Raw genomic sequence first — 27,113 nt, 5'->3', positions numbered from 1 at the left:
TGAGGGGCGGGGGGCGGCGATGGGGGGCGGTGATGGGCGGAGGCGCTGCGGGCGCGCCCCCTCCCCGCCCCTCCGCCCGCTCCCGCCGCCTCTCGCGAGGCCACCGCCCCCCCGCGCGCGTCACCGGCGGAGCGGACGGGGACAACATGGCGGAGCGGCGGCGGCACAGGAAGCGCGTCCAGGTACCCGAGACTCCCCCTCCTCTCTATCTCTCCCTCCCCGCCCGGTGGCTCCTCATCTCCGAGCTTAGAGCGGCTTCCCCTGCGGCCTTCCCACCCGACGCTGTTGCGAGGCGGCGGCTGCGGGCGGCCCGCGGTGAGGGAGGAGAGCGCCCCAGACTCGGGGCACCGGGAGCCCCTCAGGCCGGGGCCGGAGCCCGGGCTGGCAGGTTCTCCTGAGAATTTTCTAACAAATTGGTAAATGCTGTGAAAACAGAGCGGGGGAGCTCAAGTGGGAGCGTTTCGGGGCTGAGGGCGGCCGGCGGGGCCCCCCGGCACATCAGAGGCGCCCCCGCTTCATCCCCATGGGCTCTGCGCCCTCAGAAGTTCTTCGTCTCTCCATGACCAAAAAATGACATTTGGAGCTATTCCCTGTTTCTAATCGCCGTTGTATACTCAGAATCTTCCCCCGTTATCAGTGTCGAACAATAGCTTAGTGCGGGTAACACCAAAACACCCGGGAGCTGCACCTTCACCCGGCGTGTCCGGCCCAGGGATCGGGAGCAGAAGACGTGGGACAGATGGTAAAAACATCTTAAAAGCAAACGTGCCCCAACCAGGAAATGATGCGGGAAGGAAAGGAAATTTGTGTCTGGAAAACATAAACAAACAGGCGCGCCTATAAATAGACCTAATCAGCTTTGAGATCGTGTTAAAATGTAGTGATAATTGTGTGGTGCCACTGAGAGGCAAACTGAGGGCTGCTTCGGGAGCCTGGTATGTCGAGATGTAATTTTTACAGGGAGTTTTACAGAGTTTTTAACGCATGTTTTGGGCGTACTTACAGTATCAGGGACCATAACGCTCGTTACTGTTATGTGTTATCAACACTCCGCCTAAATAGTATTTGTTTGGGGCTTATTGCTCTGCTGTAAGAGCAGATAATCACGGGAGAGATCACAGAGCCGTTCAACAATGCACGCTTCATATGTCACCCTTCTGCTTGGCTGCCCTCTCTCCTTTCTCATCCTTCCCTTTCCCAGCCCACTTTCCCTTCCCCCAGGAAGATGGAGATCTGCCCGTACCTGTAAAGGTTCCTTTTTTACCTTTAATTCAAATTAGCGAGGCAGGAGGAGAAATGCAAGGAGTAATTCATTAAAATCTTGTTGAACGAGCCCTATCCATCACAGCAGTCAGTGAATTATTGCAAAGCATCACAGAATTATTCTAAGATTTTTATAGGTTGTCCCTTTTCAAGGATGACAACAGTTCAATAAAGCACCCGACAAACCAAATTTAAATGTAATTTAATGTTTGTATAACACCCGAGACTGTGGTCTTGCAGGCAGTTAGGCACATACTTACTTTCCACCCTGTTAGCAGTAAAAGTATTTCCCAGATTGTTAGTAATTAAATCGATGTCTGGGTTTTAATACTTAAGGTCATGGCCTAAATCTGTGATATAATTATGCAAATAAATGTGTATCTTCATAGGTTCCCAGTGTAGGTCAACAACAACAGGAAGACAAGACAGTGAACAAAGAATACTGGTGAATGCCCAAGGGGTGTTCTTAATTGGTCAGTGAATTGAAAATTGCAACTCATATTTTTCTTGGTTGTTGATTTTGGGTTTTGTTTTTCTTAAGCTTTTTGAACTTTACTGGCATATTTGCAGTATGATTATCACGTTTTTCAGGCTCATGCTGCAAGTGTCTTCTTTTAAAATGAAGTGCGGGATTTTTATTCGTAGGTGCTTCAAGTGTTTCAGCAGTGTGTCTAAATTCAAGGTGATGTCTAAAGAGATTATTTATCGTACTGCATGCAAGTCTGACATCTGAATACCCTGCTGTCATTAAACAGAGCTGTATTTCTTGACAGGAGTGAGGTTTTTGGGAGAGGTTGGTGTATTTAGCATTGAAGAGGCTGAGGTAATGGAGTTCAGTTAGAAAAACCATGGGCACAGAAGCTGGGTTTGGAAAGAATTTTTGCAGGATTTTATGCCTGCCATCAAGATTAGAATTCTGGTAGTTAGGTCAGATAGCTAGACATGAAAAAAGGCTCAGAAATAGTTCAAAGTTCTGTCTAGCCTGCTCCGTGTTTCCCATCGGAAGCAGCCAGAGGAAGGATGTGTTTTATGGAATGCACTTTCATCAAAAGACACGTTGCCCAATGTGTGTTGCATAGCTTAGACTCTTCCTCTGAAAGTTACAAAAGTTGCAAAAATTTTAACTTCAGAAGTTTGAACAAAGATATTTCAGAGGCAGAATTCTCTAAGTGTCATTCCTGATGGTAATTTAACTGTAATCAACACGGAGATTAACTCAGACATGCAGTAGTGAAGGGAGGCTGGTCTGTAGGATGCAGATTGCTTACCCAGTGGCTCCCACGTGATTTGAACATCTGAAATCAAGAATGCTTGCTGTGTATAAAGGACTTACTGACAGAAAAGCAACGTATGTTGTCTAATGGCTAGTTTAATCTTTCTATTTTAGACAAAATACATCTCAGAAGATGAGAGATGCCTTTGAATTCCTGTTACTCCAGCAACCTGATCAAAGTTATGTCTTGGAACTGTATTTTTTTCCATATGTGTCCTGAAATATTCACTTAACCACAAAATGTTCAGTGCTGTTTCCTTTGACAGGCATTGGGCCGGGTAACACGTGGCACTGTGCTGGCAGCTCTGCAGTTTGACTGTTAAATAGGCATTAAGTTTTCATTACCTTGGCTGCATTCCATATGCACAGTTTTAGTCTGCCCGTGTCAGGTTTTGGGCTGATCTTTGCTTTGGGATTAGCAGCGCTTCCATCGCACCTTGTTGCTATGTCCTGGACTCCAGAAATGTTAGTGCACATAAATACTGCTCCTGAAAAGAAAGAAAATAGCTCCTGGGCAGTTTGGAGGTCAATGTCTTACTGCAGATTGATGGCTGAGGTGGCATCAGTGCCATTAATGACAGGTACTTTCCTTGTTGACTTTTTTCCTTTGATTCAAGCTCTGAGATCCTCCTGATGAAGGACATCTACTAATCATTAACTGTTGTAGCCTACAGTTGGGTCCTGTCATGATTTGGGTCCCGCTGGAAGGAAAATGCAACAGCTGCATCGCTGCTCCTGTGCTGCAGTTTTGTGTGAATGACTCTGAAAAGGATCTGCAGAAAGGACAATGCAATGGTTTTCCAGTAATGCAGTTTTTTAGTCCAGCTTGCCCATTTGGCTTTATTTTTTTCATAAATTCTAGTAAATTTGAGGGGGATGATAATAAAGGAGAATGGTTAAATTTTGTCTTTGAACACTTAGTGGTATCAGCTGATAGAGGAGGAGGAAACAAATATCAAAGGGCAAAAAAAAGGGAAAAATGGGAATTAAAAGTAGCAGCCTGAGTTGTCATTAAAACAAGGATCAGTCTTTTGGAAAACTTGAGTTACATTGTTGGAGGTGGGAAAGGAAAAAGTCAAAACAGCTGGCCTGGGGTTGGAAGGGGACTGAAGCTGGTGTGTTTTGGCTTCAAAATACTGTACATTGCTCCTTGGATCTGTTTTAGAAGTCTGTATGTTTACAGAGTTCTGTATGTTTTGCTCAAAAAATTAGCAATGGTTGAAAAAAGAAAGAAGGAAGACAACAGATACTTCTGTTTTCACAGGATATGTACTGGACTGAAAAACATCTGCTAATCTTTTTCTGTAGAGAAAAGTTAATGTTTTGTGGCCAGGGTAATCCAGAAGAACTGGTTTCTCCACATGGCTCTGCCACAGTTTCTTTTAAGAGACCTGGAGCAGTCCTTGTACTGGTCATCAGTGCAGGAGTCAGGCAAGTTTGTTTGTTAGTCACTGAAGAAAACAGGGATGTCATAAGAGCAAGTCCTAACACCCTGGTGTGTTTGTTTCCCCCTACCCACTCCAGTCATACCAATTTGTGTGCTTTTCCTTCATCTACAGCACACTGGTTTATTTTAGGCAAAGTACAAATATCTCAGCAGCACCCAGTCCCCTGCCACAGAACATCCACTCAGAGGTCCTGACAGTCAACAGGGAAGGGGAAAAGATAATCCTGCAGTTCAGCCCAAGTTGTGATGTGCTTAGCACTTTCAGAGAAGAGAAGAGTAGGCTAATGCAGTTGTAGTGTCTTTATAATGAGTGTGTGGAATGGAACCTGGGCTGACACAGTGTCATTTTTGATGTAGCCTCTCAGCTTGAAAAACAGGCACCACATGATAAATGTGCTTTAATTTCTTCTTTTCCTTATCTGAAAGCTGTATAAACTATTAGGCTTCAGCAGTCTGCTTTGAAGGATTGTGTTCTGAAAATCTAATAAGTGCAAAAAAATCAGCTAGGTTCTTGTTTCATTGAAATAAAAGAATTTTGATGTCCCCTTTGAAACAGAGGAGCATAAATCCTTGTAATGCGTTTGGCTGCACATGGAATAACTTGTCTTGCTAGTGACACTCATCATTTACTCTCTTCTGATTTTCCAGAAAACCTGTTTATGCTACTAGGTAGTAGAAAGAAATTGTCCTGTCTTGGGTCATACCTGTCTTCTTGCAACTGTGACGCAAAGAAGGAATGAATTGAGTGCAGTTTTCAAATCAGAAATGTGTGCTGCCCTTCTGTCATCCACTGAGTGTTCCAGAAGTAGGAAAACCTGAATAAGTCATGCTTGGTAGAGCTGAGGGGGAGAAGGAAGCTCATGGGCACACAAGTTTCAATGACTCAGTTCAGATGTTATTTGTGATGTGTTCAGGCCTCTCTGATGCTGTAGTCCCAGCTGGGGGTTGAATTAACTGGGAACTACATCCATGCACTGAAGTCCAGAAGGGACTTGCTGTACTTTGATTTGGGAGATAAAGGTAAATTTGATTAGGACTTTCCCTTCACTTCAGTGAGTCTGGAAGGTCCCTGGATTTGATTGTCCTTTTCTGAATTCATATAGGGCAGAATTGTGATTGAGAATTATTCTTAAAAATTTAAAATGTCATTGCATTTCTAGCAAGTCACTAGGTTGAGCACTGCTTTTCCTGTCAGTAGGTGGAGTTCTGTCTAGACGAGTAAGAAATTTGGTTTGATTTTATTTTTAATGGCCAGAGTTTGTAAGATACCAGTGACTGTAAATCTCTAAATTTTACATGCTGTCTAGTGACAGCATGGGCTACTTTTAAAACTGGACACAAAATTTGGTTGAACTGCAACTTTTAAAAGTTGTGCCCAGGGTAATGAACTTGCCATTGCTTTGCTTGATTTCATTTATTGATGAATATATTATTTTCTCTCAGTCATCTATTTTCATTTTTTAACAGAAGCCTGGCTCTGCAAACAAAGGGATGAAGATAAGATGAAAAATGGGCATTAAATTGCAGGGGACACTTTCTCAGAATGAGCTCAGTTAAACTGTGGCAGTCTCTCTCACTGGGAAGGTTTTTTTGTTTGGGCTGTTATGAAACTATCCCTCATGGACAAAGCAATTGAGAGAAAGGAGCAATAAAAAAAATCTCCTGGTGCCAGCCCCTGCCTGTGTAGTGCATCACATGACCCAGCAGGATCATAAATATTTTAGGAAAAAGGAGAAAACCACCTTAGCAGAGGAATTTAAACTGATGTGAATATCTTCAGTTTCTCTGTCTGTTTTACTGTCTGTGCTGTGAAGAGCACTTGCCCTGTGAATTGTTCCAAATTTCATTTGCTGACAGGAATTCCTAGAAAAGCAGCATTTCACACACAGTTGCTGCTTGCAGTCCTCAGTCGCTTGGTGCCTTATCCCATGTGGCAACGATGGGACACAGTCACTTGTTCTATTTCAGTGCATTGGAGCCCCTTTGTTGCTGTTCAGTTACTCTGGTACCAAATTTGGTGGTTTGGTTTGATTTACAGGTACTGGTACAACTGCACCATGTAAGAGGACCTGAAACCACAGAACATATATTATGTGCATACATGCACTGTCAGGGAATAGGTTTCTTATCTGATGTTCAATACAGATTTTTAAAATTTAAAAATAAAAAAGGATTGAACATGCAGAAGGAGGTATTATCCATTTGAGAACTGTTAGGATCATCTGGCCTAATTTGGGCACATGTTTTGGAAACTACTTGGTGAGTGAGCATATTTTTGCTTTTTGTTTGGAGGATTTAGACTTTTTTAAAAAGCCTCAGAACTAACGACCATGGAGTCCTTTTGGTCATTTGGATACCTTGTATCTATATTGTTCTCTTCAGAATTCTCCTCAGGTGGGAAAAGCAAAGATCTCCTCTAGAAGGATACTCATTAACCAGTTGGTTTTGAAAGTTAGCTGTTCAAACTGTTGAAAATTAACATTTCTTGTCATCTGAAGCTTTTATTCTGGTGTAACCACATCTATTTGACCTTGCATTTCCATTTAACATGCTGCTTGTGATATTACAATTGCACATCTTAAAAGCAGTAATGGAGGTTGTATATGTTTATTGACCTTTAGGAAAATTAGGTGTTTAAATAAACTCTGAAACTTTTATTCCTGTAAATGACCAATCTGATCTGTGGTTTATATAATCTGTTTCTTCAGGCAACATGTGAGGAACAGGTACAGAAATGGCACTGCAGTGTGGAAAGCTGTCCCAGTGTTTCTGTGTTACTGATCCACAAGTAGCAGGGAGGGTTGGAGAATTAAACTTCATGGATTAAAAGAATTTACAGGAAAGAATTTTGAGGAAGTTAGCATAAATCAATTTAATATCCCAACCTATGGTTTTTGCAGATATGTTTTTGTGAAGCAAGAACATTAGAAAGTTCTTCCCTTCCCTGCTAGCAAATATTAGATCTTAATTTCACATAACTGAAAATGCCCATCTCCGTCCTTCTGCCTTACACATCTCAGAGGTCTGTTACCTCTCTGCGAGGTGGTAAAAGCACAGAATTTGTGAATGTGTGCTGTCTGAGGGCTCCCTTCTCATAAAACATTGGTTTTGATGTTTATATTTTATCCTGCTATGCTTTCATCCTGATGTTCTACTCTGCAGACTGGGAGAATCTCCTCAAGGGTACTTTAAAGTGTCATTCTGTAGTTGTGCAGTGGGCAAAGAAATTTTCTAGCCAAATCCTTCAGCTTCTTTTCAACATGGTTTTCTTCTCATGTGAAATCTGGGCTGCTCTGTGTTCTGTCAGAGTGCCTACATTGCTGTCATTTCATTCACACTCATTCCTCACTGTTTTTTCTTTGTTCCCAGCTTCACAACTGTTTCCATCCCAGCTGTGTGCCTTAAGCAGCTTCCCATGTGCTGCTTTCCTCTTAGGCCTTCCTTTAGTTTGCTCTTTCTACAGATCTGTTAAATGAGTTTGTACTCCTTACCTTCAGTTCATCTAACTTGAGATTTGCTGCTTTTTTGCTTCATGTAGACAGAAAGTTCTCAGGAAAAATGACCTATTTTCACATCCTTTATATTTTGTTATTTTTATATTGCCACGAAATAATGAAGATTTTGCAATATCTGATTTTTTAAGCTCAAATGGGTGATTTTCTTATGTGTTTAAAACTGTATTAATAACTTTTGACTTTTCCCACTGTAGGAAGTTGGTGAGCCATTCAAGGAGGAGAAGGCTGTTGCTAAATACTTGCGCTTCAACTGTCCAACAAAATCCACCAACATGATGGGCCACCGAGTTGATTATTTTATTGGTAGGGTTGCTTTTAACCAGAGAATTCAGGTTTCTTCTAATATTGCACTTGGAGGGTGGGAGAGGCTGTTTTATTTTTATTAATAGTACTTTATCTAATAAGTACTGGCCTTACAGTTTGGTTTTGAAAACTTATCTAAGTATTAGGAAGCCATAAAATTAATCTCACTAGCCTGGAGTAAATGCAGTCAACTTTTCACTCTGTGATTTAAAGGTGCATGAAGTCAAGAGGAATATATTCCAGAATAATGACTAGTCTTACTTGAAAGATTGAAAGGATGTGGAACATCACCAGAACAGACTGGTCATTGTGGTTCAAGGAATGTAGACTAAATGTTAAAAGTAATGTTAATTTTAATGCATTTTTAATTCCATTTTTTCCTCTAGCTTCAAAAGCTGTGGATTGCCTCCTGGATTCTAAATGGGCAAAGGCAAAGAAAGGAGAGGAGGCTCTCTTTACTACTCGAGAGTCTGTAGTTGATTACTGCAACAGGTATGACCCAGGCTACTTCTTCAGTGTCATTAATGGCTGTAGGTGTCCAGATGTCACAGTTATTTAGGAACCAGTGTAACCTGTGCTTCTCACATCCTAAAACTTGAGTGGTTGTATGCAAAATGATTGTATTTATATTGTTGTGTTTGAGGGTGGAAATTATATAGTTTCATTGTTTTTGTTCCCAAAACTCTCTCAGGCTTTCACTGCACTGCTTGGGGCAGCAAGGTGAATCAAAGGAGTTTCCTGAAGTTTGACAATATTTGAAGTTAGCAGAGTCAGAGCTCTCAAATCTCTCTGTCCCTGCTGTCTGAGGTGCAGGATTCTGTACTGCTCTTCCTGATGGGACTTCATCTGTGCTCCTTTCAAAGATGTTTCTAATTTGGTGATGACCTTAAGAATACCAAGTACTACATCCTGGTGCCCTGCTGGCCATATATTTATATCTTTATATCTCCATACATAAATAGATAATATATGCACTTGCAATAAGGTCTGTTTGTAGCTGCCAGGAAGGGAATACTTGGCATAGGTACCACAGTTTCAACAGAGCAATTCTGTTCACTGTGCATCACTTACCAATGATCTTGATGAGCTATATGTCCACTTCCTTATTTTTGCCATGAAGTATGTTGACATGAACTTGAAAATAAATATTGCAGGAGTTGCATTAATGGGAAAGATAATTAAATGGATAATGAAATGGATGTCGTGGCTTGCTGTATCCTACATCTTGTGTTCACTTATATCTGCAAAATGCTGCCACAGAAAAGTACAGTTTTTACCCAGTTTTGAACAGATGAACCAAAAAAAGCAGAGCAACAGAGAAGACATGGGATAAGTAGGTCTGGTGTGTGTAGCTGTAAATAGAGCAGATGATGGTGACCTTGCCTTTCAGTCATGCTGGTCATGATTATGTCAGAGAGATAATCTAGAATGGTGTATAATAACATAATTGAGTGTAAATGTTGTTTTCACAGCTGCACTTAAATGAATCATTTAACTTTTTTCATTTTAAGACTCCTGAAAAAACAGTTCTTTCATCGAGCATTGAAAGTGATGAAAATGAAACCTGACAAGGATACAAAGAAAGAAAAAGAAAAAGGAAAGGCTGAGAGTGGGAAAGAGGAGGAGAAAAAGAGCAAGAAGGAAAGTGGCAAAGATGAAAAAACTAAGAAGGAGAAAGAAAAGGAAAAGAAAAAGGATGGTGAAAAAGATGAGTGTAAGAAGGTAAGTACTGTGTGTAAGAGAAGAAACAAACCTGTAACAAATGCAGCAACAGATTGTTAAGATTGCACTGGCTCAAAAGTTGGTTATTCTAAAATATGCCTTGCTTTTTTTTCCTGTTTTCATCTCTGAAATGTGGGTTTTTTGCTACCTTTTGAATGAATTATTTTGGTTTCAATCAAACAAGAGGCTTCAGTTGGCCTTAGTGTACCTTGTCATCTTTTAATGTGGGCTGAGTTAATCAAAACCTGTTTCTCTCCAGTGGCAGCAGGCAGGGAGGCAGTGTACATCATTTGCCATAGAATGACACATGTGCATGTGACCCAACATCCAAACCAGTGCAACTGCACCACTGAAACAGTTTTGCAGTGTTTGGTAACAGGAATGTTTGGGATATGACATTTGGTACGTGGGGCCTGTAAGTGGCTGTGTAACAGTGCTCCATGACTGCTTCCATCCTGCTTCCTTGCACTTGAGCTTCCAGGTTTAAACTGCTACTGCTGTACAGGTTTTAATGTGGTTTGGGTTTGTTTTCACTCCTGATTGGTTTTATTACTTATCATTAGCAGAAGATAATATCTAAAATGTTGGGAGACTGCAGGAGAAACTTGAGTGGATATGGTGTTTCTTTTACATACAGTGGTCTGAATCAGTTAGAATTAGTAGGATAGTGGTCCAAAGTTATTCCCATTCAGACATTCCTAAGTGACATAATGGCACATCTAGTGAGAGTTAGTCTGTCTACAAAGGTTTGGGTGTCAGAAGAAACCTAAATGGCGAATAAAGAATTATAAACAGAACAATCCCACTGCAGTCCAGTGTAAGATTACCCAACCCCTGTGGTACAGCAAAATGCTGATGATGAAAATAACAAAGTCCTCCAATCCACTGTCATCAGGGGAGGTACATTATTAAATGTATGTTAATTTTTAAAGTAATCATTATTTATTGAACAGATATTTAGTGGATTATATAATCCAGTGCATAGGAACTTGAATGAAACACAGGACCAAAATCACAAAGTTAATTTCTCACAACGAAGTAAGCAAAGAGAAGCAAACAGGACACAGAGAAGAGGAAGCACAAGATCCAAAAAGGGATTGAGGAGGACAGAGAATAAATGGGCAGAAACTGATTCTGCCAAGATGCCTGTTTGGTAAATATGGCACCAAAATAGCAAATAATTCTAATACAGTCAGTGATGGTGAAGTGTTGTTCCCTGTTCTTGATCCCTCTACAGACTTCCTGTTCATACCAGCCCAGCTTTGCTAGACATTTGATGACACAGTGTAATCCTGAAGTCATAGGCTAGTCCTTAGATACTAAAAATGAGATTTCTTTTTACTTACAATTTTCCTTGATTTTTGAGGTACCCAGTTGGTAATAAATAAGAACAGGAGGAAATAAAGTATCTTTATTAAAAAAAAAAAAAAAAAAAAAGTGTGAACATTATCTTAAGTTTCTGAAAAGTTGCCAGATTAAATATATTAACAAATACTATACATTAAATAAAAATATATGACAAAAATAATGTGCAATGTTAAATATAGAAATTTAATCAAATTAAAATTTTATTATTTTTATTATCATGATTTCTGTATATATTTTTAATATATAATAGTTTGCATATATATAATCTATTATGTATAGATAAAATATTTATGTTTGTTCTCAGGATGACACCCCAGGAACACCCAAGAAAAAGGAAACCAAGAGGAAATTTAAACTTGAGCCACATGAAGACCAAGTTTTCTTGGATGGAAATGAGGTAAGATTTATAGGTGCTTTTCAACTTTGGGTGTCACCATGCTATTGTCAAACAATAGTTTAATTTACTGGATTTCTGCAAACTCCTTCTTGACATGTTGAAAGAAAAATTAATGGCAATGCGATAGCTCATCTTGAAACCAGATTTTCAGATACTTCAAGGAGGTTAAAGACAGGTAAATAGAGGACAGTAACTTAAAAAAAATCCCAAAGAAAACTTCCTTACCAGTAGCTGAGGTGTTGGTGGCCATGAGGTGAAATGTTTATCCTCAGAGTGGATTCAGGGGCTGGTGGAGATGATCCTGCCTGGGACAGGAGGGTGGGACAGAGACGTCTGAGGTCTCTCCTGCTCAACTTATCCCACAGCCACTGCCATTCCAAAATTGTTCTAAGCCAAACTGGCCTTCCAGGACATCATGTTCATTCACAGGAGAGGAAATAAAAAATATCTGCCTGGCTTTATGATCTGAGCAGACAGGTGACCCTTTGGCATTACTGAATGCTCATCCTGGCTTTACCACTGAAATTGTGGCCTTAAATACTTCTGTGTGTTTTGCTGTTCTGAAAAACAAAGAATTTAATTATTTACCAGCTCTGTAATGTACAGTCACATTCTCAAATTTGGGATAGTTTTACTGTGCTGTGTTGATGCTGTGTGAGGCTGTACTAGAATCTCCCCTAGGATTCTTGTGTTCCTTTGGTTATAAAACATACATGGCAGCAAATTTTGTAAATAAATCCCTTGTGCAGAAAATGTGTTTCTCTTTTGTATCTTGATTTTACCTTTCTCAGTTCTGTACACTTGCTTTGCTCTGGTTCATCCCATCTCACATGGAATCACACCCAGCTCTGATCCTCCCTTTCATCTTTACATAAAGTGCCTGTTATTTTGCACTTACAAACACTGGATATCACACACTTATTGCCCAGTCACCATCTTCAGCTCACTTGGCCTCACAGAACGAGCTGACTGGCAGCAGCTGCGCCTGAACACAACTAACTTTGGCACCCTGTGAGAAAGCAGAATGTTAAATATTTATTGCATATACAGAATCACCACTGTCTCCCAGGTACCCTTCTGGTAGTTGGTGTTGGCACATCTGCAATGAGGGCTGCTGGTTTCTGGTAACCAGCAGCTTCTTTTCACAGTTAGAAGCTCAGATTCGAATTGTTTAGTTTGCTGAAGGAAAAAAAAAAAGCAGATTTTTCTAGTGCAGAACATCCTGCACTTTACTGAGAAGTTTTTAATTTATGGCTGAGCAGCTCAGATTGAAATGGCTCCACAGTCCTCACACAAACATTTGGCTCTGAGAGTTGCAGCTGTAGAGGTAACAGTGCTGTGCCACTGACTGAGCCCAGCACAGGGCCTGCAGTGAGTGTTCCACTGCATCCTTTCTTCCAGGTGTTCAGTCTGGGTGTTTTCTCTTCAAAGCTCACAGGACTTTTTGTTTCCACCTAGTGGACTTGGTAAACTTTTTTTATTTTTTTTTTTGCTTTTTATTTTTTTCTGCATGCTGAACAACATTAATGAATAAAGAAAGATACAACCAAAGCTTGATTCAGTGATACTTGAGAATCTTTTCTTTTTCCCATCAGTTCTGCTGTCTGATTGTTTTCTTCAGGCTTACATCACCTGTCTGTTACCCTTCCTAGGAGTCACAACCCCTTGCCCTGCCCAGGTGCTGACCAGAAGTCCTTTTGTTCAGCACCAAGCATTGCAGCCTGGCAGTGAGTGTTTGGGTGAGGGAATGCAGGAGATGTTTATCAGAGAGCTTGTTCTGAGTGTAAGCCACGTCATTTCTGTTGTAGGTCTATGTGTGGATCTATGACCCCGTTCACTTTAAAACTTTTGCCATGGGACTTGTACTTGGTAAGTCAGAGTAGACACAAGTTGTTTATTTCTGTTGCCTTAAGCTAACCAGTGAGTTGTTCAGAGGGAAATGTGGGTTCTGTAAAAATATTAAATATTTTATGAGTGATACATTTCTCACCCTAGAACTTATATAAAATAAGACAAATCAGCTATTCTTTTTTTAATCTAAAAGAAATTGAATAATAATTTATTCAATAATAAATGAATCTAAGGCACTACACTGAATAAGCAATAAGCCTGGAACCTCTGTACATGTACCAGGAAAAACTAATGATGCTTCTCGTGCCTCTGTCCTGCCCTCCCTGCTCAGTGATTGCCGTTATAGCCGCGACCCTGTTCCCGCTCTGGCCAGCCGAGATGCGTGTCGGTGTTTATTACCTCAGCGTGGGCGCCGGCTGCTTTGTCGCCAGTATTCTGCTCCTTGCCGTCGGTGAGTGTCGGCAGGCGGGGTGTGAGAGGCCGGAGTCACAGCCCAGCTGTTCCCCGAGCTGGGAGCTGGGCGGTGCCGCTTCCCAGGACGTTGTTCAGCCGCAGCCGGGCGGGTCCCGTGTGCGCTTCCCTCCGGCCAGCGGGTGTCAGCGTTGTGCCGCGGAAGGGACGGAGCTCAGGCTCCTGTCACCTGTTGGTGTTTCATGTGTGGTTCAGATTCGTTTACTGCCTTTGTTTGAACAAAAAATGTGCGGAGCAAACCCAGAGCTGCACACAGAAACGTATTAACAGGCGAGAATGGTGTCACCAGGATTTTAAAGCTTTCTGTGGCAGAGGGGTTAAGAGCTAAATCAAAGATCCATGATGAGTGGGGTGGAGAAGACATGGCAAGAACAAACTACTCCACAGAGCTATTGTGGAAAGAGGAGTTTCCCCCTAACATCCCCCAGTCCCTGGCTGGGGGTGGGCATTAGCAGTGAACATCTCTTACAACATGGTTGTACACTGTGCGTGTCTTTAACAAAATCCAAACTTTCCCTTGTTTTCACACAGCTCGCTGCATCCTTTTCCTTATCATCTGGCTCATCACTGGAGGAAGGCATCACTTCTGGTTCCTGCCAAACCTTACAGCAGATGTGGGCTTCATTGACTCCTTCAGGCCCCTGTACACACACGAATACAAAGGACCAAAAGCAGACTTAAAGAAAGAGGAAAAAGCAGAATCCAAAAAGCAGCAAAAATACGACAGCGAGGAGAAATCAGATAGTGAGAAGAAGGAAGAGGAGGATGGAAAAACAGAAGCCACAAGGAACTCGGGAACAGACGGCTCAGGAGGAGAGCGACATTCAGACACTGACAGTGACAGGCGTGAAGATGACAGGTCCCAGCACAGTAGTGGCAATGGAAACGACTTTGAAATGATCACAAAAGAGGAACTGGAACAGCAAACAGATGAAGGGGATTGTGAGGAGGAAGAGGAGGAAGACACCGAAAGTGGGCCTTCACATGGAAAATCATAACTCACTGTGGTTTGGGACTAAGTATGTGCAAATGGTTGGATTTTCTTTGTTGGCTGATCACCAAAACATAGACCATACAGTAGCATCTTTGTTTGCTGAAATATCCATGTTACCAAACAGTTTTATATCTAGTTCCTTCATTTTTTTTTTAACCATTAACTTGATTACTCGGTACTATGTTAATCATTAATATCCATTTATGGAAGTTTTATCAATTTGACAAGTTTTTTATTGATTGATAGGTTGCCCAGATTGTCCTCAAACATACTGAAAAACGTCATTTTCTGGTACTTGCATAACTGGTCAATTAGTTTAGCTTCTCAAACTTGCTTTTGTAAACCAGGTAAAAGTTGAATGACCAAATCTCAGATTATTCCTAGTTATCTGATAGTTAGGTAAAGCCCTTCTTAGCCCACAGCCTTCTTGATATTTTTCTTGATTTTGTTTTCAAAAGATTGTGAGAACTTTCCTGAGAAGACTAGTTTTAGCAGAAGTACTTTGCTGACAGTAGAGGAGCTGGTAGTGCTGAATTTGCCTGCAGTGTTCTCTGTTTCTCCAGCCTGTGTGCCAGCAACTGAGGAAATCCAAACTGGTTTTGTGCATCCAGTGCAGAGAGAGATGTCATCTCCAGCAGGTGAAGGAAGCAGCATGGTTTGGAAATGATGGCTGTTTTCTTTCTCCTGCTCCATCATAATTAAAAAAAAAAAAATGTATTCTGTACATAATTTACGAATAAAGCAAACCATTTACTTTAACTGCTACTTATTATTTAGAGATTTGATCCAGCATTCAGTTTGTATTATTGAAGCCATGTTGTGGTGTATCTATCAGAGAAATGCAAGTGGAGAGGACCTCACAGAGTATTTGTGTATGATTGGTAGCTGTTCCACAGAAGCTTTAGTTTTGTGCCAACATTCCATGTATTTGAGTAAATTGATCTTTATTAAATGAAAGCAAACACCAGAGCTGTATGGATGCCTTAATGTTAAACCTCTCTGTACTCTGGAACAGGAGTAGTTTTAAGCTGAAGAGGCAGGAGAGTGTTGGTCTGCTCCCAAAGCTGGGTGCCTCAGAGCTTTTGTGAAGTGAGTATTAATAACTTGTTTGGAAACCCCTCGGAGGAGCCGGTGCCGTGTCTCCTGCGCGTCCCTTCCCGCTGCCTCTGTGGAGGATGGACTCGAGGTCTTGGCTGATTGAGCATGGAAGAAGTTACAACTCAGCCTCTTTCCTCTCAAGGACTTTACAGATTTGATTGTCTTCCCAGCCCACATGGAGAAGATGAGGGTAAGAGAATTTTTTTCCTATCCTAAATTGCTTCCCATCCTTCCAGCGTCGGCATTTTGGATGAAGATACCAATTTTTCAGATTGTGAAAATCTATACATCATCATGGGTGCATTGATAAAGAATTCATGGATATGGTGTATTTGCTTCTTAAATCCTGAGTAGTTACTCCATGAGGAAACAGATAAATTGGATCATTTTTTTATTAATATAGCAAAGAAATTAAAGGACCCATTAACTAAACAGATTGACTCCTGGCCACGTGTGTGTTATCACTGATTAAAAGAGCTAATTAAGTCCTGTTTTACCTGAGTGGGTTGTGCACAATGTGATGGGGAGAGCACAGCCTGCACTGAGGCATCACGGGGCAGCCAAGCCCTGGGCAGGGTTTTAGGAAGTTAATGCAGTGGTTTTCAGTTATTTCAAGTACATTTCCTCCTCCAAGTGAAATGTCTTCAGGGCCATGCTGAGCAGATCAAGTGGAAATGGTCAAATAAAAAATCTAATGTTGCCATCTGCCCCCTGTTCAGGGGGTGTGTGCCACTGCCAGTGCTGCCCACCTGGGGAGAGGTGTCTGGGTCTCAGAATTAACCATCAGACACTTGTGCTGTCACCTTGACAGAGTTCCAGGCTCCTGCAGCCTAGAAATTGAACTGGCCTTAACTCCTCACTTGATCTGCTGTGAACAGCTCTCATCTCTGGGTGGGGTAAGAAAGATCTGCTCAGTGGTTTAGGGAAGAACTTCATGACTCATTACTGTAAGCTTGTTTTCCTAGAAATATCCCCCAAACAGTTCTGAAGCATTTTGGAATAATGAAAGAAGTGGTTACAACATGCCGGTAATAGTAAAATTATGAGTGGATTTAAGGTATCATGACAAACACTTCCAGTCCAAAGAGGAAATCACTAAAGGGCTTGGCCACCTTTAGATTTTTGTATCAGGCATTTCAAAGTTCTTCTTAATGATTTTGATTTTTAACTTTGAGAGTCTAGGGTGACCTCATGAGAACAAATATTTATATATTTAGTGAAAAATTATTCAAACCACTACTAAAGTGTCCTTCCTGCAATAAAATTTTATAGTGGTCTTACTGATATTCCTCCCAGTATGATTTTCTGGGTTTTTTTCTTTGCAAGAAGATGTATTTTCTTTTAAATTAATAATTACTGATAAAACACTAATGAGTGTTAATGTAGATTAGTATTTTTCAGAGATGTTACACCAAGTGTGGTTTCCTGTGGAACAGATACAGTAACCTCAGCTCACCTGTTGGGTTCTTAAGCAGGCAGATCTTTCTCTAGCAATTAAGAAACAAGTAAAAATTATTATTTGATGAATTTGGTTATTTCTCCATCTGTAGGAAAGTTACAGTAGTAGGGGAATGATAACCAATTTTCAAACAGTAAAGTTTGTTCATAGCAGCAGATCAGGGGAAGCATTTATGTTCCCCTACTGGGGATCATGCAGCAGATTTTTCTGGTGTTTCATATAAAAAGTAGGTGATAGATAGATAGATAGATAGATAGATAGATAGATAGATAGATAGATTAGATAGATTAGATAGATAGATGATAGATATAGATAGATGATAGATAGATAGATAGATAGATAGATAGATAGATAGATAGATTAGATAGATAGATGATAGATATAGATAGATGATAGATAGATAGATAGATAGATAGATAGATAGATAGATAGATAGATAGATAGATAGATAGATAGATAGATAGATAGATATAGATAGATGATAGATAGATAGATAGATAGATAGATAGATAGATAGATAGATAGATAGATAGATAGATAGATAGATAGATAGATAGATAGATAGAGTTCATTTCGGCCTTTTTCTGTTTGAAATAACTGACTGAATTTCACTGAGCATCATGTGAAGGAACATACTGCAGGAAGAAGGACAGATAAAACTGAAGAAAATCTCAGCTGCTCAGTTCACTCTCATTATACTTTCCCAGGACTCAAGAGGGGTGGCAGAAGCCTCTGCCCCATGTAAACACTAAGTATAGACAATGTAAACATGAACTGTAGAAACAGAAAACACCTGCCAGGCTTAGCTTTATGCTAAGCTACTCCCTCCCAGCAGTTCTCACTGTGGCACTGAGCCCTCAGAGCCTTGCCAGGTCCTCTGCAGCTCCTCTGAGGATGTAATTCTTTCCTAACAGAGTCACAGGGACAGCAAAGCAATCACAGCTGGCATCAAAAGCCCTGGCCAACAGAGAAACATCCTCTTCCAGCTGCAGGTGATTGACTGGCAGTGTTTGGAAGTCCTGCCAGAATCCCTCCTGGACCTGTTGGCAGAATCAGTTCAAGTGGGCTCAGTTTACAGAACAATCCCATTTCCTCTCCTGTGCCCTGCCCTGTGCTTCCCTCAGGCAGCTGCTGAACTGGGCACCCCATGCCAAAATTTCTATATCCCACTCCAAACACAAGCTATTTGCAAAATAAAATACACCTAAAAAACACCTAGAAAAAATACTAGTGTGGAAAATGTAAGTCTCAGAAGGTGCCTATCCCTGGTTTCTGTCCCTGGAGAGGCTGTGGTGAGGACAAAGCCCAGCTTCACCTTTGCTGGGTGTCCCAGAGGATAAATGAGCTCTTGGTCCCAATGGGCCTGACTGTAGATGACCCAACCCAGCTCTTTGTAACAGGGACCAATCCTTCCCCTCCCTCTCATCCCCAAAATTTGCCTTATCCTGACTTAGATCAGATTTTCCAGTAGGAAAGTTCTATATGTATTATTTCCTTGAGCTCTAGAAAGCTTGTGTTTGCTCTACTTACTTGAGTCTAAACTCTTCAAGGAGTTGTACTGGGATAAATTCAGAGTAGATCCACGAATTTGAGCCACCACAAAACCAGAGCAGGAGACAGATTCTGGAGGTAATTTCCTGCTCACACTCAGTGGTCACAAAGGAGATGCTCAGGACCTGCATGTCCTCCCACTGCTCCTTCTACCCTTTCCCAGCTATTCCTTTCCCAGCTGCTCCGGGAAGGGAGGGCTGTATCCCTTACTCCTTGGCTGACATTTCATCCAGCTACTTCTCATACATTTTTAAAACCAAACCTTGAATCATGCATGTTCGAACACCATTCTTTGTTACACTCTCTGTACAAGAAAGTCTGTATCAAACATTTCCCAAGATCCAAAGCCATTGAGTTGCAACTTCTCAGCAGTTTTCATGCAAGGCTTAGCACAGACAATAGTGCTGGACTCACCTTTTCTTTAGAATAAGGCAGCTCTTGTTAGGAATTAGGGAAAGAGTCTCCACCTACTCACCAGCACTGCTGTGATAGATGTGTTGACTTTTAAATACAGCAGAGACAGATCAATTCTCTTGGAGACCTTTAGCAAAGGAGTTGGTGACATTTAACTCTGCTGAGCCAGGCTGACCCTCAGTTCACTCCAGGGCATTCCTCAGGCTGCTGAGGTATTTTGTCTAATGAGAAGGACTCACTGAATTGATTCTCAACCTTTAAAATCAACCCCTCTGTATAGAATCAGAATCAAACAGGAGATTTTTAGCTGTTTTATTACTGTCAGGATAAGCTGATGCTTGCACTCAGATGCAAGGCCTGGGACACTGGTTTCTAACAAACTTCTGCAAGTTCAAGGTACTTTATTGTTGAGCATCATTTATTACTGATTCTGACCAAATCCTCCCCAGGGAGCAAGAGCAGAGTGGTGTGAGGTGGTCCAAGGCACTGTGCCCTCCTCACTCATAGCACAAGAAGGGTGAAACAATCCTGTCAGTGTAAGGGAACTGAAACTGAAGCAGCTGCTGAATGTTTTCAATAGACTTCCTGGTAATGGCTGGTACAATTTCATTAGGCTACTCATTTTATTTAATAAAGCATTGGATTATTTTATTTGTAATTCAGAAACAGGTGCAGGAGAACAAAAGGGACATTTCCTGATAGTGTCCACAAAGAGTCCATTACTGCCTGGCTGACACAGAGGCATTCGCTTTGCCATGTGTATTTTTTTTATTATTTTTTTTTGTATGTGAAAATAACGATCACAGAAAAAAAATGTTTTGTGATAAAAGACTTCTGAGAGAGGAATTACTTTAGAGTTAGCAACAGCACTGTGCAAACGGTCTCAGTGCAAGCTGAAGTAAAGAGGGAACAGTACTGGGCAAACACTGATCCTGCATTAGATAAAGATCAAAGATTTTCTGCAGGTGGTAACAACCATTAATCCTCATCGTGTACAACAGCAGGCAAACAGAAAAGGCTCAGCTTGTGATCCCTGGAAGTCCCCTGGAGTCTGGATCTAGTGAGGGCTGGAGGTGCTTAGGAGAGAGACACTCTGGCAGTTTACCTTTGCTAATCAATAAAAACACAGAGCAGAGCCCAGGGTGACTCTCACTGGCCTTCACAGTAAATTCTTATTTTCTCTTTCTGATATGTGAGTGTTCAACCAGTAATTAGGCTGTTTGTAGGGAGGCAGAAGATGGAGTTTTGAGTTCTTCACACTGGGGGTGAGATTGAAATTACACTTCCTTCCTTTTTAGCTTCCCTTTAAATGAAAGTGTCACAACAGAACTTGCTGAAAATTGAAGTCAATCAAGAGGAAGTAATATCCTAAAAGGTTACAAAAGATTTTTAGCTCCAGTGTTTCCAACACAAACAGAGTTTAATCACACCCTGCACTCCATGTTGGCTTCAGTCTTATTTTTAGTTTTGTGTTACAGTGACCAGTAAACCACGAATGGGGTATTTTAAATTACTGGTTCAAGTAATGCAGTTTTTAGGGCCTTGCTTGTACCATCTTTTTTCCAGTTCTGTGAAAAACTATTTGTGTCAAAGACAAAAACCCACCAACACTGCAGTGACATCATGAGCAGCAGGAAAAGTTACACCTTGTGCAGTGGCAGCACACAGCAGGGACAAAAACCAAGGAAACACCACTGCTGAATATCCAGCAAGGCTGACACCAGCTCTGTACTGCATTTTCTGGATTTTCTCTGAATAAGCAGAATTAGAACTCTATTTTTAAAAGCCTTCAAATTAAAATTATTATGGAAACGTGTTTCTTGTTCCTCAACAAGATCTTCCTAAGAACAAACTTGTCCCTTTTAGGATGAGCACCTCCAGTGATCAAAATGGAGATCCACCACAAACCGTCAGTGCTTTTAAAAGGTTCCTGAAAAATAAAACATGTTGCAAATGGGACATTAGTAAGCATTCTTTAAAAATAAAGTAAAGTTTGGTGAATAGTTTACTGGTTACATATTTTGTTAAAAAATATAAAATCTTCATAAGCTGTGTCTCTCTGAGCCATGCAGCCTTTCAGGACCAGCAGCCCCACAGCCACCGGCCATGGCAGAACTCGGTTTGTTAATCCAGTGCTGACAAGGCACAAACCCTAACAGGGCATTAAGCAGGCTCAGCTGGGCTACACCCAGTTAAAGGCACAGCCAGGGCAAAGGCTGTCAGACTGGCACTCACCCCATAGACAAATGTGGAATCCCCATGTGGAATGTTGCAGAGAACATTCCACAGGGACATTCCAGTGGCCCACTGCCCCTGGCTGTGGGGACCATCCTCCTCCAGAGTCACCCCCAGCCCCTCGCTGGGAGTGGGAATGTTCATAATCATTTTTGCAGGAGTTCCAGTGTGCAACTTTCCCCACACGTGACACCAAAATTCATAAAGATGCGTTTATCTCCCTGTCTTTGCCCACGTGGCTCGAGATGCCCAAAACACCAACAGAAATTGCTTGAAACACACAGGGGTGAAGTTTGAATTTACTCCCCTGCTCAACACCATGAAGGGACAGGCAGCAATGAACTTCGAAAGCACAGCACATCTCGAACAGGAAGAGCAGGGGAAAGGCAAGACTCGGCTCTAACTGCTCAGGAAGCACAGCACACGCTCCTTGTAAAGGAGTCGTGTTCATTACCTGCCCCTGGCTGATCTGCAGCGACATGCAGGGACTCTGCTGGTCCCCACTGCTCCTCCTCAGTGACTCCAGAGGCTGCAGTGACCCGAGCTCCAGCACTGCAGGGAGGAGAGGGTAGAGTCCAACACCTGTTCAGTGAGGACACTTTGTTCAGCCACTGCTTCTTTCAGGAAATTATCAAGTTAGATTTGAAATTAGAGATGGTCTTTTTTCTTGTTCCTTTCCCCTAAAACCCTACGCTTTCCATTAAATTGAACAGCAGAACCCAAAATACGAGCAACCAGCAGCAGGAAACAGCCCTGAAGAAGGAAGGAAGCCTCTATGCAAATGAACAGACAACACAGAACCACTGCATGAGCTTTTAACACAAACAGCTTTTAGAAGAGAATCTCTATTATTTCAGGTACCCCTCTCCTTGAGGAGGAGTCTCCTGTCTTGTTTTTACACACAGCTACCTCCATGCAAATATAAACAAGTTCCTTAGACTTTCTATTGCTGCTCATGGACATAAATGCAGCCTCTTTAACCAAGCAGGATGGGCTGAAGGTATTATTTACTACTTGGTGCTTGTCAAGTACCTGAAAATTTTCCTGTGAAGGAAGAGGCAGCCCTTATCCCACATGGAGTGAGCAGCTCCTGACTCAGCAAGGACCTGCCAGCACCAAGCCCTGCATTTGATTTCCAGGATATCCCATCTTGTACCATCGCGTCTCTGGGATGGAAGATGAAATAAAGCACTGAGGAGCAGAAAACAAGATTAATCAGTGAGTTCAAAGCAAACTTTCAAACAAGCACAAGATGGTGGAGGGAAAGGGAAGCTGAGAAGCAGCCACAACACAAACAGAGGATGTCATGTGTGAATTGTGCTCTGTGGGCCTCGCTGAGGAACTCCCCCAGTGAGGGTTCACTGAGCACAGAGCTGACACAGTCTGGAGGTCACACTCTCACTGGAATTTTTAGCATCAGAAGAAATGTCTAAACTGTCCCTGTCCCTTCCTGGTTCCCCATTCCCAATATCCAGGCATCTCTTCATCCAGGCCTGTGCAGCAGTTTCTGCAGTCAGAAAGAGAGGCACGAACAGAAGCAAATCCAAACATCCAAACAGTTTATTTTCTCCCACTGGGAAAATCACTTTCATTGCTTTGCCTTGGGTTAGAACTAAGAGGAAAACTACTATGAAAGCATCACTATTCAGGTAATTGTGGGTGGACTGGGTGCTCAGAAGGTGCAATACCTCTGTCAGGTGTAAACATTTTCTTATTATACTCCAATTTGTGCAACAGACGTAATAAACACTGTGTGGATAAATAACTATGCTCAACATGAACACTTCTGAAGATTACTTTAAGCTGTCAGGTTTTACAGAGTACTGATCATCTTGTTTTTCCATACAAAACCCCAAACCTAACAAACCTCAGAACTCTTTTCCCCCTCAAATTCTTCTATCCTTAGGATGAACCATGGAAGGAGGATAAGGAAGGGGAGAGGAGAGAAAAGAGAAAAAATTGAGGGGGGAAAAATCACAGCTTATATCTGAATTTAATTCCGTAGAGTTAGTTGCTTTCAGAAGTCCTGCCAACCACTTGATACTTTTGTACACACATCAAGCAATAGTCACCGTGTGGGCACAGGGCTTCCCAGAGGGAGCATCCTGTGTTCCTGCCCATGCAGCCAAGCCCTGGGGGACCCGAGGGCTCCCGCTGAAGCACCCTTATGCTCCATGATCGCCTTTTTCCCCACACACATCACACATTTAGAACCCAAAATATTTATCAGCCACTTTTACAAGGATCTGGGTGTCCCACCGTGCTGCTCTCGGCGCTGGGGCACCACGAGGCTGCTTCACCTCCCACGGCTGGGGGATCAAACACAACACACGGAACCTGTTCCCCAGGGCAGTTATTTTGTTATATGTATTATGTGTGTCATGTGTGCTGTGTGTTATATGTGTTTATGTGTGCTATGTTATGCGTTATATGTGTCATGTGTGTTATATGTTTGTTTAATAGCTGCAGTATGTTACCCATGTTCTGTTCCGTGTGTTATACGTGCTCTGTGTGTTATATATGTTCCGTGTTGCCCGCTGTGCCCCGTTTCCCCGGACACGAGCCCGCACCGCCGCTCCCCGCCCGTCCGGTCCCGCCCGGTCCCCGCGCTGGGGCGGGCGGAGGTGGCGGCCCCGCCGGGCGGGAGCGCGGAGCGGCGGCCGCAGGTGGGTGCCGGGGCCGGCCGGGGCAGCCCGGGCGTCCCCTCGGAGCCCTCCGGGCCGCCTCCGTCCCTCTGGCTCCGGAGAGGAGCAGGAGCCCGCCGGGAGGGCCGGGGCAGCGGCGGAGCCCGGCGGGGAGCGGCCGGGACGAGGAGCGGACGGCGCCGGCAGCCGCGGGCGGCGGAGCTCCAGGACTTTTGCATCGAAACAGGAGGTGATGGTTGATGCTTTTTCTGCTTTCAAGATATTTCTGTAGTCTCGATTTCCTACAGATTCTGTGAGCATAATGAACTGTGAGGCCGTGCTGCAGCATCTCCTGCAGTGTCTTGTACGATTTCTGTCCTGTAATTTTTTCAGAATATGCAGGAGCTCTGAAACCTCCAGCCCTCTGCCCAGCTGGACAGAAAAACCTCTCCATGCCTTCTAAAGGAACATAGTCAAACTTATTTCCTAAACCTTTCCTTGGGTCATTAGGTAGAAAAGTAAATTATGCTGACCTTCTAACTCTGGAGAATGTAATTGAAAGAAACAGAATTTCGGCAGTTGTTGATAATTTAATGATGAGTTAGTGAGGGTCTCTACTCTTCATTAAGGGGCCTTAAAAATTCCAACAAATTGGGTAGCTCCTATGATGGAACTAAATGGTTGAGCTACACACAAATAAATTTTTACAATTTTTTTTTCCAGATATGAAGCACTGTGGCCTGTGATATTTATTTTTGCTGTTTTCACCACTGGAGGATGGCTGACAGACTCTGTGAAAATGGTTCTGGTCAGTACCACTGCACCCACACCAGCCAATCGCTTGAAATCAGCTACATGTTGGTCCTGATTATATTTGGAAAAGTCTTCCTTGATTTCTTCATGTTGCAAATTAAGCCAAAACCTGTGAAAGTCAGTTTTATGGGATACTTCTGCATTTCAGTGGCACTTCTTGATTTTGCACTGCTGCTGAGTATCTGTTTCATTTTCTGTTTTGAGGACTTCGCACTCTGGGGTGTGCGATTCACAGAGTACCACATCTGCCTCTTCACTCAGATCACCTCTCTGACCTACGGGATTTTGCCTTACCCAGTGTATCTTGTGGCTGCTCTGGATTATTACACCACCGTCCCCCAAACATCCCGATTCCCTAAAACAGGTCGGAAGTTACTTTATGTATTTGCTGTGGTGCTTATATGGATTTCCAGGTTTTTTTGCACTCTCCAAGTTCCCGCTGTCTCTGAAGAGCTGGAAATGCAGAACAGCGTTTCCCCTTCGCAGTGCCCTCTCTCCGGCAGCCTGCAGAGCTACTGGGTGTCGTGTGCCATGGTGCTGCTGCTGGCCACGGCTCTCCTGGCTTGCTGGAAGGAGGTGACAACCATGCTGCTGTCTGCCAGGCTCCTCTCCTTCTCCAGCCAGCCTGTGCTGCTGTTCCCCTACGTGCCTAACAACAACAACACTCGCTTTAAGTGGCAGCTCCTGAGCAGGCTCCTCCTGTGTTTCCTCGGCACTTGGGCGCCGTTTGTTGTTCTGCAGGTGGTGGTTCTGCTCCTGGGTGTGCAGATCCCAGCCTATGTGGAGATGAACGTGCCCTGGCTGTACTTCATCAACAGCTTTCTCCTGGCAGCAGCCTACTGGTGCCGGTGCCACCAAGTGGAGCTGACAGAGGAAGGGTGGTGCACAGACCCCTTTGTCAGCTGGAAATTCTGCTTTATGCCGTTCAACAATGAAAGCACAGAGCCAGCTGATAAGCCAGGCGCAGTAATCGTCAACTGTTAATGAGCTGCCGACGGAAAAAGCTGCAAAGAAGAACTCTGATGTTGGCTGGCTGGGTCCTTACAGACAATACAAGGAAACATCTCCACAGCTTCACTCCGTGGGAAGAAGTGCAGTGTCCAGCAATACTTCAGTGGATATTGCACTGCGGTTCAGGACACCGAGTCCCAGTGGGCAGCAAGCACTGCCACGCCAGGGAATTCAACTTCAAATTACATGTTTAAAAAACCACTGCTTATATAGGACAAGTTTTCAGTTAAACTTCGTGTTTCTGACTAGAATTCTACAGTTCCTTTAACTGGAATTATCTCAGGTTTTACAGTACAAAATGCAATAAAGTCTTCAAGGCTGGAGTTACATACAGAAGCTGACCTAAGTGTGAAAAACGAGGTTCAGTCTCCTGTTAAATTTTAAAAGGTTTAATAAAGACAGTAAGAGACAGAAAATAAAGCAGAGTAATGGCCAGGTGCCTTGGCGCTCTGCCAAGAGCACACCTGGTGTCTTTGGAACGCTCCTTTTATACCATTTTGCTGTAATGGTTAAATGCATATTCAAACTTTTCCAATAACTATTTTGCATGGCTACTCCTTGGGTCTGCCTGTTTAGAGCATGCACTTTTCAGGTTTAATTTCCCTTTTATCATTTTTGTATTTGGGCTGGGGTTCTTTCTTCCACAGGCAGTAAGTGTTGACAGCAGCCTGGGCCCCATCATCTGATTACTGGAGGTTATCTTGCTTTGCTCAGGCAGGACCTAACCCTAACGTACAAAATTCTTCTGGAACCTAAGTCTAAATTTTAGCTAATAGCAGGAGAAAAAGAAAAAGACATAGCAAAAGCTATCTAACATTATACACATATAACATTCATATTAATACTTGTGGAAAGTCAGTATCACACTACGTATTTATAAGGTTCAAATGATTTTTTGAAGTGTATTTTGTTGTTAAAATGTGGGTTTTTGTCAGCTTGATGGAAAGGTTGCTGTCTATTTAACAAGAAATAACTTGTTTTAGTTAAAGATACAACTCCTACAGAAATAGAAACTTTTTATAGTACAAAAACAGTGCAAAAGCAGTGCAAGATGTGCAATTTCCACAGTCACAGGAGAGGTGCTGCTTCATTGCTTCTTTTCTGCTGCTCCTCTACGGTACATGAACATATTAAAAACAAAATAATTAGAGCAACAAGCATCAAGGTTAGCTGCTATACATAAATAAATGCCCAAGGTTAAATAATTGTTTAAATTAAAATATAGCTTATTTTGAAGACAAAATTACTTTAAAATAGTTATATATGAAGTGGGACTATTTTAGCAGGGAAAGAATTAGTCAGGC

General features: G+C 42.4%; 2 protein-coding genes across 2 annotated transcripts; both read left to right on the top strand.

The window, feature by feature from the left end:
• Positions 1-35: 35 nt before the first annotated feature.
• Positions 36-16,138, top strand: SEC62 (SEC62 homolog, preprotein translocation factor). The gene is made up of 8 exons (XM_058844010.1): positions 36-182; positions 7,693-7,801; positions 8,188-8,293; positions 9,313-9,523; positions 11,196-11,288; positions 13,097-13,157; positions 13,471-13,590; positions 14,142-16,138. The coding sequence occupies exons 1-8, from the start codon at positions 147-149 to the stop codon at positions 14,606-14,608; spliced, it is 1,203 nt and encodes a 400-aa protein (XP_058699993.1). The 5' UTR covers positions 36-146; the 3' UTR covers positions 14,609-16,138.
• Positions 16,139-23,947: 7,809 nt separating this feature from the next.
• GPR160 (G protein-coupled receptor 160) lies at positions 23,948-27,073 on the top strand. The gene is made up of 2 exons (XM_058843881.1): positions 23,948-24,235; positions 24,709-27,073. Exon 2 carries the CDS (start codon positions 24,763-24,765, stop codon positions 25,780-25,782), a length of 1,020 nt encoding a protein of 339 aa, XP_058699864.1. The 5' UTR covers positions 23,948-24,235; positions 24,709-24,762; the 3' UTR covers positions 25,783-27,073.
• The last annotated feature ends 40 nt before the right edge of the window (positions 27,074-27,113 follow it).

This window comes from Poecile atricapillus, chromosome 8, assembly GCF_030490865.1.
Source record: "Poecile atricapillus isolate bPoeAtr1 chromosome 8, bPoeAtr1.hap1, whole genome shotgun sequence".
In the NCBI taxonomy this organism is placed as follows: domain Eukaryota; kingdom Metazoa; phylum Chordata; class Aves; order Passeriformes; family Paridae; genus Poecile; species Poecile atricapillus.
Note: the sequence above shows the minus strand (reverse complement) of the source record. Positions and strands in the feature narration are given on the sequence as shown.

Coding starts and splice junctions, on each gene's coding strand:
- SEC62 (XM_058844010.1), top strand. CDS start 147: ATGGCGGAGCGGCGGCGGCACAGGAAGCGCGTCCAG. Junction 183..7,692: donor GGCACAGGAAGCGCGTCCAG/GTACCCGAGACT, acceptor TTCCCACTGTAG/GAAGTTGGTGAGCCATTCAA. Junction 9,524..11,195: donor AAAAAGATGAGTGTAAGAAG/GTAAGTACTGTG, acceptor GTTTGTTCTCAG/GATGACACCCCAGGAACACC.
- GPR160 (XM_058843881.1), top strand. CDS start 24,763: ATGGCTGACAGACTCTGTGAAAATGGTTCTGGTCAGTACCACTGCACC.